The sequence below is a fragment of the Callorhinus ursinus genome, unplaced genomic scaffold, assembly GCF_003265705.2.
Source record: "Callorhinus ursinus isolate GAN/ISIS: 27379988/994484 unplaced genomic scaffold, GSC_fseal_2.0 scaffold9, whole genome shotgun sequence".
Lineage (NCBI taxonomy): Eukaryota > Metazoa > Chordata > Mammalia > Carnivora > Otariidae > Callorhinus > Callorhinus ursinus.
In genome coordinates, this window is record NW_027397071.1 from 51,257,298 (window position 1) to 51,276,572 (window position 19,275).

The following is a 19,275-nucleotide window of genomic DNA, read 5'->3' on the forward strand; positions in this document are numbered from 1 at the left end:
TGGGAATAATTTTTAATCAAGCACAATAGTCAAAACTGATAAACTAATGTCAATTATACTTCATTTAAAATTTTTTTAAAGCAAAATAAAATATAAAAATTGATAAAATGAACCTGTACCAGAAGTCACATGGCATATTAAAAGTTAAAATTCTAGGGTGCTTGGGTGGCTCAGTTAGTTGAGTGTCTGCTGCCGTCAGCTCACGTCACGATCCCAGGGTCCTGGGACAGAGCTCCGAGTCGGGCTCCCTGCTCAGCGGGGAGCCTGCTTCTCCCTCTCCCCCTGCCCCTCCCTCCGCTTGTGCTCTCCCTCTATCAAATAAATAAAATCTTTTAAAAAAAGTTAAAATTCTACACTTAACTCATTATCTTCCTCTACAAATCTATTTTTTCTCACTTTTTTTTCATGTTATTGTTTTAAAAATTAGAGACAGTTTCGGCCTCCTACTTATCCAGGTTCAAAACCAAAGTCAGCTTTTACTAATCTCTGTCCTTGCCTGCTTTGACTGAATCATTTGCAAAACAGATTGTTTCAGACTTTGGGATTTCACAGACCAGAAAATTTTCAAAACAATGTCGGGATTAGAGTTACTCTTCCCACCCCCCCCCGGCCCCCCAGTAATGAAAACCAAAGAAATATAGGCTGGAGCATATGAATTTACCATTTTGTAAGTCAAGGAACGGTCAAGTATCAGTGATTTCAGAGGGTTCAACCTATTAGTCCTCTCCTCCCAATTACTACCATGTATCATTACCATAATGTCACATAGGAAGAGCCATTTTAACACTAAAAATTTAGGTAGGGCACAGCTTTAAAGGGCAGTCCTTGAAATTGGATAGTTTTAGCTTCATGAAGAACTCTCCATGTGGTTATTTTCCGTATTTCCCACAAATCAGTGGAAACTCACAGATCCTCATGGGTCTAACTCTTTAGTATTATCTGAATCGCAGAGAAAGCTTGGACTTTGGGGTCAGGTAGTGGCTTACATCCAAATTTCTCTACCTATAGGTTATGACAAACTGGATTCTCTAAACCTCAGTTTCTTCACAGGTTAACATCAACAATCTCTTGGAGAGGCAGTGTGGCATGATCAGGCATGGGAGTCCAGCACATAAGGCTTTGAATCCTTACTGTGACACTGGTGCCCCTAAGCCTTTGGGCAAGTGAATTAACTTCTGGAATACTCAGGCCACTCATCTGCAAAATGCAGATGGTAATAATAATGCTTTCATGATGGGGAGGATGGAGATAAACACTCTGTTCAGGTCCTAACAGATAGTAAGTGCTCAGTAAATGGTGGAGGGTATTATTATTACTACTGTTTTTGTCAGGAAAAATGAGGCAATATTTTAAAAGTGCCTACTGACAAGTACGTAATTAGTAGTCATTAAATAGTAGTTTCCTTCTTACACAGAAATCTAAAATTCAACATACAAGAAGGAATGCGTGAGATTAATGGCAGCTAACGTTTTCACAGCATTTCCTCTGTGCTCCAGAAGGCATCACTCTAAGTGCACTGATTTAGGTTTTATAGGACACCGAGCCTATTACTGTCCCCATTTGATTGATAAGGAAACTGAGGCACAGGGACGCAACTACGTGTCACAGCCAGCACTGGCACCCAACTTTACCTACGTAATTCCTAGTGCTGCCGAGCCCAGCGGAAGGGCACAGGAAGGTGCTGGGGAGCTCTTGCTGAGAGGATTTCAGCTCATCCAGGGGCTCAGGTGGGGGAGGAGTTAGGGGGGCACTCACTCAGGCAAAGGCTGTCTTCTTCTAGTGTATCCAGGAGAGGAGCAGGAGTCCAAGGGCCCAAATCAGCAGGAGACCATCAGTGTCTGACAGGCATCTTTTAAAAATCACTGAATTTGACTACCTTTGGGCTGAGGAGCTCTCTCAAGCCTGTTGTCCCATACCCAGTCCACTCTACCCACCCTCCCCCACAAACGTGCTCTTCCTCCCACCTTCTCTTCTCAGAAACAGCGCCCACCAGGCAGCCAGGCAGCTGCCTCGATGCATGGAACTCAGTCCTGGTCCCTCTCCTCCTCCATCAACTTCCGTCTCAGTTACTCTCACAACGTTTGAACTCTTGCTGCCTTCAGCTTTGACATTTTCTAAGGGATTTTTCACAGGGCATTCAGAAGGTGTCTTTTCAAATGGCTCATCTCATCATCATCTCCTGTTAAAAACCAGTCCAAAGGTTTCCCTTGGTCCACGAGGCTTTCCCCCACCCGGCCTCTGTCCACTTCGTGGCTTCCGCCTCCTGCCACTCGGCCTGAATGGCCACGGCTCTGCCTCTGGTATTAGACCGGGGTGCAGAGTCAGGTGTCTACAGGTGATGGGGATGCAGGAAGCAGGCTGGGGGGGGGGGATGCCGGAAAAGTGGGGACAGAAATAAACTGGAAGTGCATAAATGATTTTTGGGCTGGCTTGGCATGCTGGTCTGTTTTCAGGAAAAAAGCGAAACCAGGATTTTTATGTGAGTATCTCCTGATTTATAAAATCAAACATCTTAAGAACGCATCATAGAGGGGAAGTAAGATCTGGATCGGACTCTGACAGCCAGTTTGTGACCTCTGCATCAGGCTGAATGTGCTGTACTCCTTAATGAAAGGGGGCTTATTTATCTTTACGTTCCTAGAGCCTGACACATCACAGGTTCTCAGGAAATGTGCACTGAATAATGAGAGTCCTGGCACACCTAGATTTTTTTATAGGGAAAATCTGGTGTTAACAATAGCTACATTTACTGAGCCCTTACTGCATGCTAAGTACTGTGCTAAGCATTTCATGTATAAAATCATACTCTATCCTCATAACAGAGAGGTGGGGACATGCCCCTCCTCCGCCATTTTTAGATGAAGAATGCAGACAGACCGGATAAGGCACTTTTGCTAGTGAACAGCAGAGGTGAAATCTAAGTTTGTTCAGATTTCAGAGCCCAGGATTTGTATCTGATAGTCTTTTTCATCTGAGAAAGCAAGTACTATCAGGCCATTTGGAGACATGGGTAGTATCTGTAACACTCAACACTGATTTTTCAATAGGTATGTTTGAAAATTCTGTACGGATCAAGCATAGCAAGTGGAGAGTAAAAAGTGTGCCTAAAATGTTGCTATTATAGCTGGTGGAGACTGAAATGGTAGAATGCACAGCCTGTTACAGCGTGAATTTCCATGTCACAGCTCACTGAGGTTAGCGGTAGTTAATTCAGAAACGACTCATGCTTCTTCAGGCATCTTGCTACCCCATACATTCCAAAATCTCCACAAAGAACCCATAGGTTGAATGCCACCCTGGGCTGACTGAAATACTCTCATTTTTCTGTTCTTGCCCTAAGGATCAGAAATATTTCACAATGAAAGACAACAGTAAAAACACATCGCAGACAGTTGGAAAAATCTAAACATTTTGAAAATTTTTGAAAAGTCTAAAATGTTATTTTAGACGCCACTGTCTCAGATCTGTGATGACAAGGATCATTGGACACACAGACACATAGACTGTATTGTTGCGAAGCAGTTTCATAAATTGGGGGAAGAACACTGAGCACATCTGCTGGGGGCATTTCCTCGCAGGTTTATCTTGGGCTGCTGGCCAAATCCTGGGATGATGCTGGTTCTCAAGACCCAGATGGTACAACAGTTGCAGCTCTAAACCTGCATTTAGAGGAAGGTTTTAAAGAATACATATTGCAGAAGGTTTGCATACCAAGGGCAAGAAAGGTAAATTCCTTTACTGGCAACTTTCTGTGGAACTTGTATTTCCTTGCTGTTTATTAAAATCTTTGCACAGAATATGAGAATATATAGCTGTTGCCATCTCTTGTGGATGGCCATTGCTACAGTGAACTTCCAGCTGGTCAGGCAGCATCCAGCCTGGCCCCTGTCCAAGCTAATCACCACATCACAGCTCCAGTGCAGAGTCACTGTCTAGAGTCCCACAGGGCTTCCCATTGCCTTCAGCACAGAGATCACCTGGTTAACATGGCTGGGCTCCAGTTTGGTGTCCAGCTCACCAGTGCTGGGAACCATGCACTCTCCCACCTTCAGGTCACCTGACTCCCCAAGGCTCATGCATCACCTAGCACCCTTCCTTCTTTCTTGTTTGCCACATTCCCAGTCGCGTCAGCTTCTCCTTCCCATCTCAGTTCACTTCCCTGGGAAAGCACTCCCCTGACTACATCAAATCCCCCTCTCATATGCTCCCTTAAAACCAAGCACCTCTGGTTCTTAGCTCTGATCAAAGTTGAGACTTCAGTCTATTTGTGACATTATGTTCATCTCCCATGAAGACTGTAAATAACACAGGAAGACAGACTTTGTTTACCTTCGATGGCATCTTCCCAGGCTCTAGCACAGAAAGCAGGGACAGGCAGAGTGTAAGAATTTATAAGACTGAAAAAGAATCTGGGCCTTTTCTACCAGGGATTATTGAACACCGGCAAATTATCCCAAAAGGTGGAAAGACTATACACTAAAAGTTCCATGCATAGAATCATGTTGTATAACAGATTCACAGAATTTCTAGAGGTCATCTCAACACTGCTCATTTGATTGCACTTTGTGGATCATCTATAGTCTTACTTCTCTGCTTTCTTCTCTTGCTCTTGTTTTTTTAAAAAATATCTTTATTGAGATATAATTAACATACCACAAAATGCCCCCATCTCAAGTTTACAATACAGTGGTTTTCACATTCAGAGTTGTACAAATATCATCACAATCTAAGTTTAGAACTTTTTCATAACCTCAAAAAGAAATCCTATACCATTAGGGTCACTCCCATTCCCCGCCCACACCCCCAGCCATAGGCAACCACTCATTTATTTTCTGTCTCTATAGGTATGCCTCCTCTTGACACTTCATACACACAGTATGTGGTTGTAGCATCATGTATCAGTATCAGTACTTCATTATCTTTTATTCCTTTGAATAATGGACCACATTTTATTTATTTATACATTCATCAGTTGGTGGACATGTAGGCTGTTTCCATTTTGGGGCTATTATGAATAATGCTGCTATGAACATCGGTGTACAAGTTTTTGTGCAGGTATGTTTTCATTCCTCTTGGGTGTATACCTAGGAATGAAATTATGATACAATATAATTATGCTTAATATTGTGAAGAACTGCCAACTATTTTCGCAACTGGCGATACTACTTTATATTCCCACTAGCAACGTATGAGAGTTCCAACCGCTCCACATCCTTGCAGCACTTGCTATTATCTGTCTTTTTGATTATGGTCCTTCTAGTAGGTGTAAGGTGGTATTGCATTGTGGTTTTGATGTGCATTTAATTCCCTGATGGTTAATGAGGTTGGGCATCTTTTCACGTGCTTATTGGCCATTTGTGTATCTTTAGAGAAATGCCTATTCAGATCCTTATCCACGTTTTAATTATTTGTCTTTTTATTATTTTGTTGTAAGCTAGTTACTTTAAAATGATTTTACTGGCTATTAATATCTGTAACAGCATGGAGAAGGAGAAAAGAACAAAAGAAAAAGGAAACTGGTTTTACATCAAAGCAGGAAATTATGGTATTTGACAGGGTTAGAGGACCCCAAGGTGGTAGCAAGAACAGAGGTTAGCTTTTAGAAGAAAACAGTACTATCTCTTTCTTTCCTTCCCTTGTTCCTTCGTTCCCACTAGCCACTGAGCTTCTAAAGACAGCAAGCTGATGTGAACACGTGTCCTCAAACATCTCAAGCTCTTTAAGAAGCACTAGTAGCTCTGCTCATCACTGAATCTTCTGCACACAGCAAGACATACTCAATTAATATTTGTTGCGTGAACAAACAGACCACACAGTGATATTTTTTGATATTCCAGAAAGGCTGTCTATGTGAACTATACAACAAGGACAAGATGGGCTTTGGGGGCAAAAAGAACTGGGTTTGAATCCCAGCCGTACCACCGGCCTTAGGAACATACTTGCCGCCTCTCAGCCTCAGTACCATGTCAGTAAAGTAGGGCCAATAATATGTGCAGCATTGGGTTAAATAAGATAACCAGTATGAAAATGACTAACAGGTCAGCTTCTCAAAAAACTTTAGTTTCCTTCATTTTATGACACATCTGTTTGGAGGTCTGTATAAAGTTACAGAGACTTGTCTTTTACTTGCCAAAATAAAAGGTGAATTTCTGTATCTTTATCTGTTTATCTGTTTCTATGTCCCAATTTTCTCTGTAGAAGTACAAGATTTAGACAAAAGGGAATGAAAATCATGAAGTTCAGATGTGAATGTAACTTTCTTATTGTCCTTTGACTTCAGTTTGGTTTTACGTCTGTATCTCTCTAAAAGGCAGTAGTGCGTAGAGGTTTGGAGACTAGCTTCCAGCTTCAGTGCATGGACCTGGATCTAGGCTTCACTGGGTGATTATTTATTTATATGCTTATTTAAGATTTATTTATTTATTTGAGGAGGGGAGGGGCAGAGGGAGAGAATTTTTAAACAGACTTCCCACTGAGCATGGAGCCCCCGACCCATAGCTTGATCCCAGGACCCCGAGATTATGACCTGAGCCAAAACTAAGAGTTGGATGCTCAACTGACTGAGCCACCCAGGTGCCCCCCACTGAGTGATTATTTAATGTCTCAGTGCTTTTGTTTCCTCATCTCTTAAATGGGGATAATACTAGGACTAACCTCTCATAGGACTGTTATGTAAATGAGCTAAGAATAGTATCTAGCACATAGGCGTTCAATAAATACTGCCTATTATGATCAGCATTTGTATTTTTCAGTTTGAAAAATTCACTTCGGTTTTCTAAGTACACTGTAATGCTCTGCTCACAACAGCTAATCCTTATGTGGCTAACACTAAATGTTTTAATCAGAATAAGAGCATCATCATTATTAACAACAACTCACCCTTGTACAGAGATTCCAGTGCACTTTGGCATGGTTCTGCATAGTACTGTAGAGCTGGCCCCTCCTCAGTTCTCACAACTGTGGCTTCTTTCTCCCATTTTATAGATGTAGAAACTGAGGCAGAGAAAGGTTACGTACCTAAGATTATATTGCTAGTCAATGGTAGAGTCAGGATTTGAATCCAAGTAGTCTGGCTCCAATGTATGTACTCTTGATAATTTATACTGCCTCAAAAGAGCACATCGTATTAACGCAGATATTCTCAACATGTTAAAAACATAGGTTGAAGGGCACCTGGGAGGCTCAGTCGGTTGAGCATCTGCCTTTGGCTCAGGTCATGATCCCAGAGTCCTGGGATCAAGTCCTACATTGGGCTCCTTGCTCAGCGGGGAGTTTGCTTCTCCCTCTCCATCTGCCTCTCCCCCTGTCTTATGCTCTCTCTCTCTCTCTCACTCTCTCTCAAATAAGTAAATGAAATCTTTAAAAAGCAAACAAAAAACATAGCTTGATATCCAAAAGATTAAGAAAATTACTTTAGGGATTCATGACCTTCTATGTCAAGATACCAGAGAGTCAAAGACCCTTCAGGATAAGCCCCAGCTCTTCCAATTTCCTGTTTTGTGATCTTTCACGAAGCAGATTAAGGTCTTATTTGTAAGTATGGGATAAATAATTCCTGCCCTACTTTATACATAGGGTTATTTTGGGGAATAAAATTGAATAAGATCACGAAGTATCATTTTACAAAAAGTTTAGATATTAAAAAATTAGGCTAATGAGATGACACTGTTTTGCAAATTGCAAAGCTCTGTGCAGATAGCTTTTTAAAAGTTTCTTTCAAAAGGCTTAAAAAATAGTCTTAACAGGCTCTCACCTAGACTTCTGAAATAGATTCCAGACACTTCCCTGCCTCCAGTCTCTCACAATTGAGATCTGTTTCACAAACCATCATCTGATCAGTTGTCTAAAAACAAGTTATTCTCCCTTTAAAAATATTTTATAGAGAAATCCAATACCTATTGAAGTTATTATAAACCCCTTGGCTGTTAATCTGAGGACTACTGAGATATGGACCAAAGCTAACCACAACTGAACAGTGGAAACAGTCCTGCAACATAATGACCCATGGCTTAGTCTTAGCTCTGAAAACAGGTAGTCTTGAAGAATTTAATAGCTCTCTGAAGTACAGTTTTTCATAGGTAGCACCTTGTGTCTACCAGGTATCCATGTAGCTACTGAGATACTGATTGAGCACTGGGCACATAAAGATGAATTCAAAGCATATTCTTTGAGTCTACTGTTCAAATTATATTGCCCATTGTTTCCCAAAAAGCCCAACACTTACTTGCTACTCTGTAATCCAGACTGATAGAGCTGGTAAACCTCCTATCTAGGCCAACCTCACCAGTCAATTGTCTTCTCATCTTTAAAGGTTTACGTTAAAGGCCATGATTCTAAGAAACCTTCCTTAATCCCTGAATGAGATGGTCTTCCTTCCACTTTTGAACACATGCAACATAGTGTTTTTTTTCTCTAATATACTTCTGCATGTATGATTTTCCAGATACAAATTCTATTATCCTCACTGGTTCTAGAGGTTCAACTGCTGAAGAGCAAGGCTGGTGTTTCTCCTGGTCACTCCAGCAGGGGCCAGCATAGTGCCGGATAAGACACTTTTAGAGGGTTAGGACTTAGTGTTTCCAACAGTCTTGACATAAACAGGAAAGAGTCAAGACCCATACAGATCACATGCCATCCTCTGACAAGAAGCATTGGGCAGGGTGCCTGGGTGGCTCAGTCGTTAAGCGTCTGGCTTCGGCTCAGGTCATGGTCCCAGGGTCCTGGGATCAAGCCCCACATTGGGGTCCCTGCTCAGCGGGAAGCCTGCTTCTCCCTCTCCCACTCCCCCTGCTTGTGTTCCCTCTCTTGCTGTGTCTCTCTCTGTCAAATAAATAAACAAAATCTTAAAAAAAAAAAAAAAGATGCATTGGGCAGCAATCCTAGGATGGTGTAGCAACTCTTGCACCAATCTTATAATAGAAATAACCATGATAACTAGTGACAATTAACAGTTATTAATACTTTATAACAAGATAACGTTAGGTTGCACCATATGAAATTCTTACCTACAAAAATAGCAAGTTTTTATGATTCAAACTAATATTTTGCTAATTTGTTATCTATCCTCCTCCCCCTACTCAACCTGAATAGAGTCCCCATGAGAGCAGGCATAACCGCTCCAAAATTATTTATTTATCGGGGGGGGGGGAGGGGAGGGGGGATGGGCAGAGGGAAGAGCAAGTCTCAGCGCAGAGCCCGATGTGGGGCCCTGTGGGGCTTGAGCTCCCAACCCTGAGATCATGACCTTGGCCCAAATCAAGAGTCAGACGCTTAACCAATCGTGCCACCCAGGTGCGCTGAGAGCAGGCATTTTTCTACATTTTGTTCTCTGTTGTATCTCTAGTGCCTGGGACATAGTGGCATTCAGCAAGTATTTGCTGAATTAATGAATGAACCTGCTAAACACCAACTATTTGCCTTATACTCTACTACATGATTTATACCTTATAACCCGTTTGTTTCTTCCTAACATCCTGATTACTGTTCATCAGGTGAGAAAACTGTGGTTGGTGAGGTCAAGTAACTCGTCCAAGACACTCTTGACTAATGTTTTATGGTAGGGCATTTGTATTTACGCTATAAAAGTTGTTTAAATTTAGGCTATCTTTCCTCCCTCAACTAGACCATGCACAGATTCTACTGGAAACAGTGAGAAAGAATTGTAATACTAAAAAGACAGGGAGGTGAGGAGGGGAGGGAAATAGAAAGAGGGAGCAGTAAGTGGGTATGGAGAAGGCTTCCATCTTGGTGAAATGCAGTATAAAACAGTATCTAAAAATTGCCCTCAGCCTTTCAAGTCCTCTGCTTGAGGGTGGGACCCTTTAGTTGTCTTGACACTTGGAGCCCCATCACTGGCATTACTTTCTTGGGAACAGCAAGTGGATAATGGAGGGCGGTTGCCTATAGCCTACAAGGGAATCGCTTTGGACTACCAGACTCTTCTGGCAAGCAGGAAGTGTTTTCACCCTTTTTACCATTGCCTCTGTGGATTGCACTGGAGGCTCCTACTTACAAAACCCCTGTTGCCTTACAAGACTTTTCCCTATCTATGGAGATACAGTGCCCCCCAAAACCCACGTTCATAGTATTTTTAAATGAATTTTGAGTTCAAACTTTGTTGATGTTACTCACTCCCCTTCCAGTGCAAATATGCTGTTTGTCTTTTAGAAAGGGAACAGCGTAAACTTGGAACACCTTGTTCAAGAACAATGGTTACAATCTGTTAGTCCCAGTGTTCTTGAGGCCAGGGTTCTTGGGTCCCATTTACAATTTGCCCAGGAGTAGCCCATTGTCATTTCCACTTTTGCTGAAATGTCCTTCTCCTTCAGCCTGAAAGAATCAGTTTCTTTTCTAGGACACAGAATCTAAGACAGTCCCAATATACATTTTCTAAAAGTTGAAAGAAGACAAATGATTTCTCTAACTCTCTGAAGTAAAATGAACAACTCTGTGCTGCCACAAAATCAGGGTGACCCTCCCAAGTGATAATTCTTTGAGATTTCTAAGATATTTTGAAATGGAGAGAAAAAGCCCACATTTCTTTCTAGAACTTGTAGTCTAACCCTGTAAGTACAAGGCTGCAAAACAAAAAAAGATGGACTGTGAATGAAAGCACAGGAGTCAGACTGAATGGAGGTGAATCTCCAGGTCTACTACATTCTAGTGAGTGGCCTCTGGTAATTTAGTGAACATCATCAGCCTTTGGTTTCTTCGTGTGTAAAAGCAGGGTATTACCACCTACACTATAAGGATGAGGAAATTAACGTAGCATGCAGCACAGTACCCAGTACCCAGTAAAAGTTCAATAAATATGAGATAAAATATCAGGCATTAAAATATATAAGGAGGGAGCGTTCTCTAAAACTGACTCTCTTTGGGGCAACTAGCTGGATCAGTTGGAAGAATATGTGACTCCTGATCTCTGAGTTGTGAGTTCGAACCCCATGCTGGATGTAGAGATTACTAAATAATAATAATAATAATAATAATAATAATAATAATAATAATAATAATAAATAATAATAAAAAACTTAAACAAATAAACCTGACTCTCTTCTAATGCTCCAGGCCCTGGGTGAATCAATGGAATACACTTAACATCTTTTTCTGTGCCTTTAGGGACTAAGTTAAGATAGCCCTAGCCTTAAAGAGGCCCAATATTAAACAAGATTAAAAGAGAAGTTACTTCTTTTGTCCCAGACAGCACAATTCAAGTGTGAAGACAATAGGAGAATATGCTATTCGTTGGAATTAATGGATCACTCCATATGGAAAAGCTTCTACTAGCTCAGAGATCAAGATTCCTAGAGAAGTAAACACAACACAAATTGATCCTTTCCATGGTGGTACAAAATATAGATCATATACCTTTAAAAAAGAACAGTGGATGAAAAACACCCAGGATTCTTACCAGTTTGGAGCTTTCATTTTCAGGCAACTGTTTAATACCAACTTCGAGACTGCCATCTTCCTCACTGCTAACAGGTTCAGTACCACTCTGACCCTATGGGACATTAAGAAGAAAATGGTAAAGATGTTATTCTTCACTCACACTGCCCAGAACTATATAGATACTCAACCACAATAGCTTGCTTTATTATTGTTGTAGATACTGTTTCCTCTCTAGTGGCCATTCCTATTTTCCTCCTTTCCACTAGAAGGTCATCCCCACAACCTCTGCCCCTACCCACCACCTCCTGGATCTGTCCCTGCTGCTTACAGATATGCCTTAGAAAAAGCTGATCCCTATTCTCTGTTCCAAAGTTGGGCCTGATTGTCTTATGGTTAATCCCAATCTTTTTGCCAATGACTTTGCCAGGAGTGGATATGCGATCCAGTTCTGCTCAATGAGACACAAAGAGACTTCTAGAAAAGTTCTTCCTTGGTCTTCTTCTTCTTCTTCTTTTACGATTTTTATTTTTTAAGTAATCTCTATACCCAAGGTGGGGCTTGAACTCACAATCCCTAGATCAAGAGTTGCATGCTCCAGACTGAGCCAGCCAGGTGTGCCAGTTCCTCCTTGGTCTTAAAAGAACCACAAGAAGATCCCCTACCTCCCACATGAGCAAAGCTGGAGATGGAAAAAGTGGACTCTGATGGCTAAAGTGGGCCATTGCATCAACCTGACCTGAAGTACAGTCTTATTCTTAGCAGCCTTCACATGAGAGCTCATAAATTTATTGTTTCAGCCAGTTAGCTCTTCTGTTCCCTCTAGCCAAAGCTTTCTGAGATGCTTGTTTATCTTCTGTGCAAGATTAAACTACTTGAGCTAAGAGACTGTATTTATCCTGTTTCTCTCTCAAACTCAAGTACCTAACACTGTGTCTGGTACATGGAAAACACTGGACCAATCTTGGTTGAACCAATGAATGGAACAGTTGTTTTCTTGATGGGTTTTTTTCTGCAGAATTCTAAAAATATTTATTCAATATAAAAGAGACATAAGAATTAGCCCCATCAGAATTCCTGAACAGGGGCTCCTGGGTGGCCCGGTTGGATAAGTGTCCATGATTTCAGAGTGCTGGGGTCAAGCCCGTGCTCAGTGGGGAGTCTGCTTGCCATCCTCTCCGTGTCCTTCCCTCAGCTTGTATGTGTGCGTTCTCTCAAATAAGTAAATAAATAAAATTCCAAAACACATTCAGTATCTCAGTTGAATTGTAACGTATTAAATGTTATACTTAATTAACCAGAAGTTTGTTTACTTTCTGAGGCCACATGGGGGGGGGGGAGTAAGGATGATACATGGAGTGTTTACATTCTATTTATTTGGATTTTTATATTAAAACACCACCATTTTGGGATTACTACAAATCTGGTGGGACTGTTTGGAGAGAAAATAGTTTAGATTTTGGGACATTCAACCTCAACTAACTCAAAGTAGTACAAACTGAAGTAAAGATATAGTGTTCTTTCATCTATCGAATGGACAAGAGAATGGAAAGAACATTCAGTACTGATAACGTAGAGAAAGAGGAATTTTTACATGCCACTGAAAGAATATAGGTTTGAACAATTTTCAGAAAAAAGATACAAAATATAAACATATACAAATACGCATGCAGGAAAATATTTGTCAGGGTAGAGGAGAAATTTTTTAAATTGCTTACTTCTGGGAAATAGGATTAAAGAATGGAGAACTGTTGCATTAGTTATTTCTATACTGTTTGAATTACAGAAGAATTCACATGTATTACTGCAAGTTTAAGAAATAAAGGGGAGCTATGAGAAATATCTAAAAGAAAACCAAATCTAACAAAGAAAGTAGCATAGGGGCACCTGGCTGGCTCAGTTAGAAGAGCATGCAACCCTTGATCTCAGAGTCATGAGTTCGAGCCCCACACTGGGTGTAAAGATTACTAAAACAAACAAACAAACAAACCAACCCAAAACCCCCAAAAAACCAAAATCAAAACAAAAAACCTAAGGAAAAAAAAAAGAATGGATATTAAATTGGTCAGATCCAGGTTCAAATCTCAACTTGCAAATTAGAACTACATGACTTTCAGCAAGGTTCTTTCTGAGTACTTATTTTTAAAGCACAGATAAAAGTACCAGATTAAAACAGTACCCCATCAGGTTGCCTTGAAGATTAATACATTGACATGCAAAATGTCTATTAGCACAACACCAGGTGCAGTTAATTTGTTTCCAGCTTTTTGTTGAGACAGGTTCTTAATCCGTCCCGTTCCGTGTAGTCTTCCTAACAACCCTGTATGAGTATGTACCAGTATCATTCCAATTCACGGATAGGAAGATGATACATTTTTTTAAAAGATTTTATTTATTTGGTAGAGAGATACATAGAGAGAGGGGAACACAAGCAGGGGGAGTGGAAGAAGGAGAAGCAGGCTTCCCGCGGAGCAGGGAGCCCGATGCGGGGCTCGATCCCAGGACCCTGGGATCAGAACCTGAGCTGAAGGCAGACGCTTAACCATCTGAGCCACCCAGGCACCCCCTTAATAAACATTTTTAATGATACATTTTAAATGAACTTGCCTAGCTAGTGAGAGGCGAACCCAGGATTCAAAGCTAGGTAAGACTGACATCGAAGGTCCCATTCTTGTTAACTATGCTCTAGGCCCTAAGTAAATGATTCTCTTGTTTCTTTTCTCTCTTTATTCCTTGTTAGCACTGAGTGTTGATAACTAATCTTATAGAAAATAGGATTCACAATCTTTAAAAAAAAAATCATCATTAATTTTTAAACAGTGTTTTAGCATTTGTTAACCAGAAATTTTCATTAGGTACAGTATCTTCCTCTCAGTGAATTTTGGGTAACCAAGAAGTCACCATATAAAATAAACATGCCCAAGTTAAGCTTGAGAATATATAGATTTTCAGCATTTTAGACAGCGGGTAAATTACAGAGACAGAAAAATTCAGAAGAAACAAATTATACTTTTTAATTTTTAAAGATTTTATTTATTTATTTCATAGAGAGCGAGAGAGAGCACAAGCAGAGGGAGCAGCAGAGGGAGAGGGAGAAGCAGAGAGTCCAACATGGGGCTCGATCCTGGGACTCTAGGATCATGACCTGAGACGAATAACCGCCTGAGCTACTCAGGTGGCTTTTAAAAACCAGTACTTATTCTATGGGAAACCTTTAATGTCCCAAATATTTCGTGTGTCTGCTTCTGTTAGCTGGGGTGAGCCCCAAAGAGGTCCTGGTTTGGGGGGGCTATACTATCCCACCGAGGCTTCAGGCTTCGAGGGAGTCAGTGTTTGTAACTGCAGCACATTCAATTATAGAACAAACACACAGGGAGCTCCTCTGATCCCAAATGACAGGAGCTTTTCACCAGGACGGTGGTCGGCTGATGTCATTCATCTAATTATGCACATATCTTCCTGGGGAAAGCAAAGTGCTGTGTAAATAAGTCAGAGGAATCTTACATTTCTCAGCAATGTGAGTATAGAAGTGTTTTCTTGTTCTTTATAAAATGAATCCTGAAGTCGGGGAGAAACCAGTTGTTGGATGCTTCAACTTTGAAAACGTAAGAAAACATGGGCAAGGCAGCTGAGGTTGCAAATGGGCTGTAGATCTTTTAAGATTTGAGTAAAAACAAAAAAGAATACCCTTTACATCTATACCTACAGAATTATCACACAAAGCCGAGTCTCAAATGTCACTTACTCCGTAAATCTTTTCCTTCTTAGCTAGAAGACAACTGTTCTCCCTCTAACCTCACTTAACGTTTTACCTGAACTTCCTATGTCACTTACCATCTCCTTTGCATCCTAATTACGTATGTACGGCATTGATCTTCCCAATGAGGCTGAAAGATCCTTGAATCCAACATCTGTGCCTCATTCATTTCCTTTGATTTCCTTTGTCTGATCCTTCTTTATATTCATCCTGGGTCTCTCTCATTTCAAAGTCAATGCTCTTTATAACTCTACTATGAACCGCTTCTAAAGCTTTTCCTCTGTTTTTAGTTACTGGGTTAGTTTGAGACGGTTCCAGAGAGGAGGGTTTAAAGTCAAAATCTAGATGGAGAGGAGTCAGGTAAAAAAGGAAGTTGGAGTTGAGAGAGGTTAGCAATAAAGCATGCGCTTTCCTAGGAGAGCTACCGCTTATAGAAGGCTTTTCATGCTTAAATGAGGCACAGAATGAAACAATGTGGGGTTCTGTTCTGAGAACAGAATGGCTCACATGTGTTAGGCAACCTTGAAAATACCCCGCTGACCAGGAGCTTAGAAATGGGGAATCTGTCAGGGATAGGAAGAGGAAAATAGGTCAGCAAGCATGACTTCCAAAGCACAGTTGTATCACGGTGGTTTGAAGACCATCTGGCTGATGGATGGTGGCCCAGTGACACCCAAGATGATTCAGCTAATTTGGGTAGCTGGGTGTTCCCTTCCTTTCTTGCTGATCCTCAAACCACCTGTCCAAAGCTGCCTGTGCAGGCAAGGCTGCTCAAGGGCAATGACCTTTCCCCACAAAGACCACAGATAGTAGCTTCTGTGGTGAATTATGTTTTTAAGATGAATAAAAAGAAAAGCAAGACTTGTGACTGTATGCCTAACATAGCCTTTAGCAAAAAAAAAAAAAAAAAAGGCAAGAAATGCTTTTCAATCCTCAGAGAAGTCCCTTCCAAACCTTCAGTAAGTTCCAAATTCCCTCCCCTGGGCTCCTTAAAAATCTACATAAAGTGATGATACTTTTTATTTTTATACTACTTAATTTTTCATACCTACTACTTACCTATAGTTTTCCCCAACTAGACAGTGGGAGAACCTTGAGAACAGGAATTTATGCTTGTTTTTTTTTTTTAAGATTTTATTTATTTGACAGAGAGAGAGAGAGGGAGAGAGCCAGAGAGCACAAGCAAGGGGAAGAGCAGAGGGAACGGGAAAAGCAGGCTCCCCGTTGAGCAGGAATTTATGTTTTTATTTGAAAGCAGGTTATCTTTCGGGGCGCCTGGGTGGCTCAGTCGGTTAAGCATCTGACTCTTGGTTTCGGCTCAGGTCACGATCTCAGGGTCCTAGGAACGAGCCCCACAGTGGGCTCTGTGCTCAGTGGGGAGTCTGCTTCTCCCTCTCCCTCTGCGCCCGTCCCCGCACTTGCACTCACTCTTGCTCTCTCTCAAAATAAATAAATAAATCTTTAAAAAAAAAGAAAGAAAGCAGATTATCAATAAAAGCTAAATTAGTTAAGGATGTTACTGCGGACTGGAAGAGCCACACTTCTGATCAGTTAAATGTTCCATAGTGTTGTTCCCTACCCTCTTTCCTCATTTAACATGATGAAACAGGGGCGCCTGGGTGGCTCAGTTGGTTAAGCATCTGCCTTCGGCTCAGGTCATGATCCCAGCATCTGGCTCTCTGCTCAGCAGGGAGTCTGCTTCTCCCTCTCCCTCTGCTCCTCCTCCTGCTCCTCCTGCCCCTTCTCTCTCACTCTTGCTCACTCTCTCTCCCAAATAAATAAAATCTTAAAAAACAAAAAACAAACAAAAAAACCCATGATGAAACAGTATATTAGTATATATGACTATTTTCCTTTTAAGGTTTTACTAAGCAAATTAAAAAAAAAAAAAACAACAGCAACTGTACCTCCTTGGTACAATTGAAAAAAATTTTAATAAAAAACTTGTATTGGTTTAAATTTTATCATCCCCGTATTTCCCAAACCCAGTGCTCTCTTCCAAAAAACCACAGGATGATTTATTCATCTCATTACCAGCCTAAATTCACAAATATTTCTTTCTGCAAAGTCATGTTGACTGGATGTGACAAATTGAATTTCTTTCTTCTACCCCCATAATGAGCATATTTTCTAGGTTACTCAGAATTCCAGGAAGGCAGTGCACAATTAAAGGTAAAATGGGAATTATGCTAATGGCACTCCCTGGGTAATCAACCTGTCCATCCTTTAGGAGGCCTGCCTCATCTCACTTAGTATTCAAAAATGTACTTCTGAGAAAAAGAAAAAATGAAGTCGCTTGCTTCTTTAAAGATATTCTAAAAAGATGCATCCTGCCTTGTTGAGGAATGGAATAAATATCTTGCAACCCAAGTATACTTGAGCCTTGAGCACCTCTTACAAGACCACAGCAGCGGCTTCCTAATTGGGTTTCCTTCTCCGAGACATCCCTGACGTTGCTATTAGACGAAGCTACCTAAAGTAGGGCACTGATCGGACCATTTCATTGCTCATTTGACCTCAATTAATTTTTCAAACCTCATCTTCTATTACTCCCTTTTACATACCCTTCGATTCTTCTCCCCATTCCACATCCTGATTTTTCTTATTTCCGTTTTTGTTTGTACTCTTCCCACATTCTTATCTAACCATAGTCTGATTTTAAAATCCAATCGACCCATCAAAAATAGCTGTTCTCTTACCAGGAAATAATATTCATCTTCTCTGAACTCCCCCTAAAGCTTTATCTCCTGGGACACCTCGTTTTAGTAATATACATGTCTTATTTTCCTTATAAGACTAGAAGTTCTTTGAGGTAAGAGACTATGTATGTGATCTACAAAGTGGGTATTTGATAAATAGCAGAATAAATTAAATCAGTAAGAAGTGTCCAACATTGAAATGAAGCATCCAGGACATAGCACAAACGCTTAAATATGGTTCACTCCATTCACTGATTCAACAAATATTAAGCAAGTGCTATATGCTAGGCCCTGGGAATGCAGTGGTCAAGACAGTAAGCCCAGCCCACCAGAAGCCTGCAATTTAGTGTTGTGCATATAGTTGTACATTCTTCTTTTTTTTTTAATGGAACCTTTTATTCTTGGTCAAATATTTCTTTAATTAACATATAATGTATTATTTGGTTCAGGGGTACAGGTCTGTGATTCATCAGTCTTTATATAATACCCAGTGCTCATTACAACACATACATCACCCCCCCCCAATGTCCATCACCCAGCTACACCCCCCATCACACCCTCCCCTTCAGGAATCCTGTTTGTTTCCTGAGATTAAGAGTCTCTCATGGTTTGTCTCCCTCTCTGGTTTTGGCTTGTTTCATTTTTTCCTCTCTTCCCCTATGACCCTCTGCCTTATTTCTTAAATTCCACGTATCAGTGAGATCATATGATAATTGTCTTTCTCTACAGTCGTACATTCTTAAAATGTTAAGATAGTGAGAGAACTACAAGCAACATAATCCTAGTTGAGAAACTTCTTTAGAAATGGGTCCTTCTTTTCTATAAGGCCCAGGTGACATCACACAAAGGACAATTTTTATTTTTTAAATGAACCATGAATATTACTTAACTATGAAGGGAGTTAAGATTACTGAAGGGAATGATGTGGGATGAAGTTGGTCATAATAATATCTCACATTTGAACACATTATATTCCAGGTGTTAGGCATTATTTTATTCGTTTTTTAAAAGATTTTATTTATTTATTTGAGAGAGAGAGAGAGAGGAGCAGGAGCGGAGGGGGGCAGAGGGAGAGGGAGAAGCAGACACCCTGCTGAGCAGGGAGCTGACATGGGGCTTGATCCCAGGACCCTGGAATTATGACCTGAGCTGAAGGCAGAGGCTTAACCAATGAGGCACTCAGGTGCCCCTATTTTATTCATTTTGAGTCATAAAACTTGGAGGAGTCTTTCACAAACAATTCTTCAAGGAATTATTAGTTGTGAATTAATAAAAAGGAAGTGGAAAGGCAACCCAAGTGTTAGAAACAATAGGAACAAAGACCTAAGTACTGGAGAGACCAAGATATGTGTGTGTTTGGGGGGGTGGGGATCAAGAGATAGATGGAGACTGTCTAGTGCTTTATTATGCATTAATGAGAAAAGAAAGCTG

At 40.8% G+C, this 19,275-nt stretch overlaps 1 protein-coding gene across 8 annotated transcripts in view; it reads right to left on the reverse strand.

Annotated features, from left to right (window-relative positions):
* Positions 1–19,275, reverse strand: part of PATJ (PATJ crumbs cell polarity complex component) — a 349,122-nt gene that overhangs the window by 84,501 nt on the left and 245,346 nt on the right. For all 8 annotated transcript variants that reach the window (XM_073896643.1, XM_025871744.2, XM_073896642.1 and 5 more), the window contains one exon: positions 11,411–11,503. In XM_073896643.1, coding sequence (XP_073752744.1) covers positions 11,411–11,503 — 93 coding nt within the window. The remainder of the gene's footprint in view (positions 1–11,410; positions 11,504–19,275) is intronic.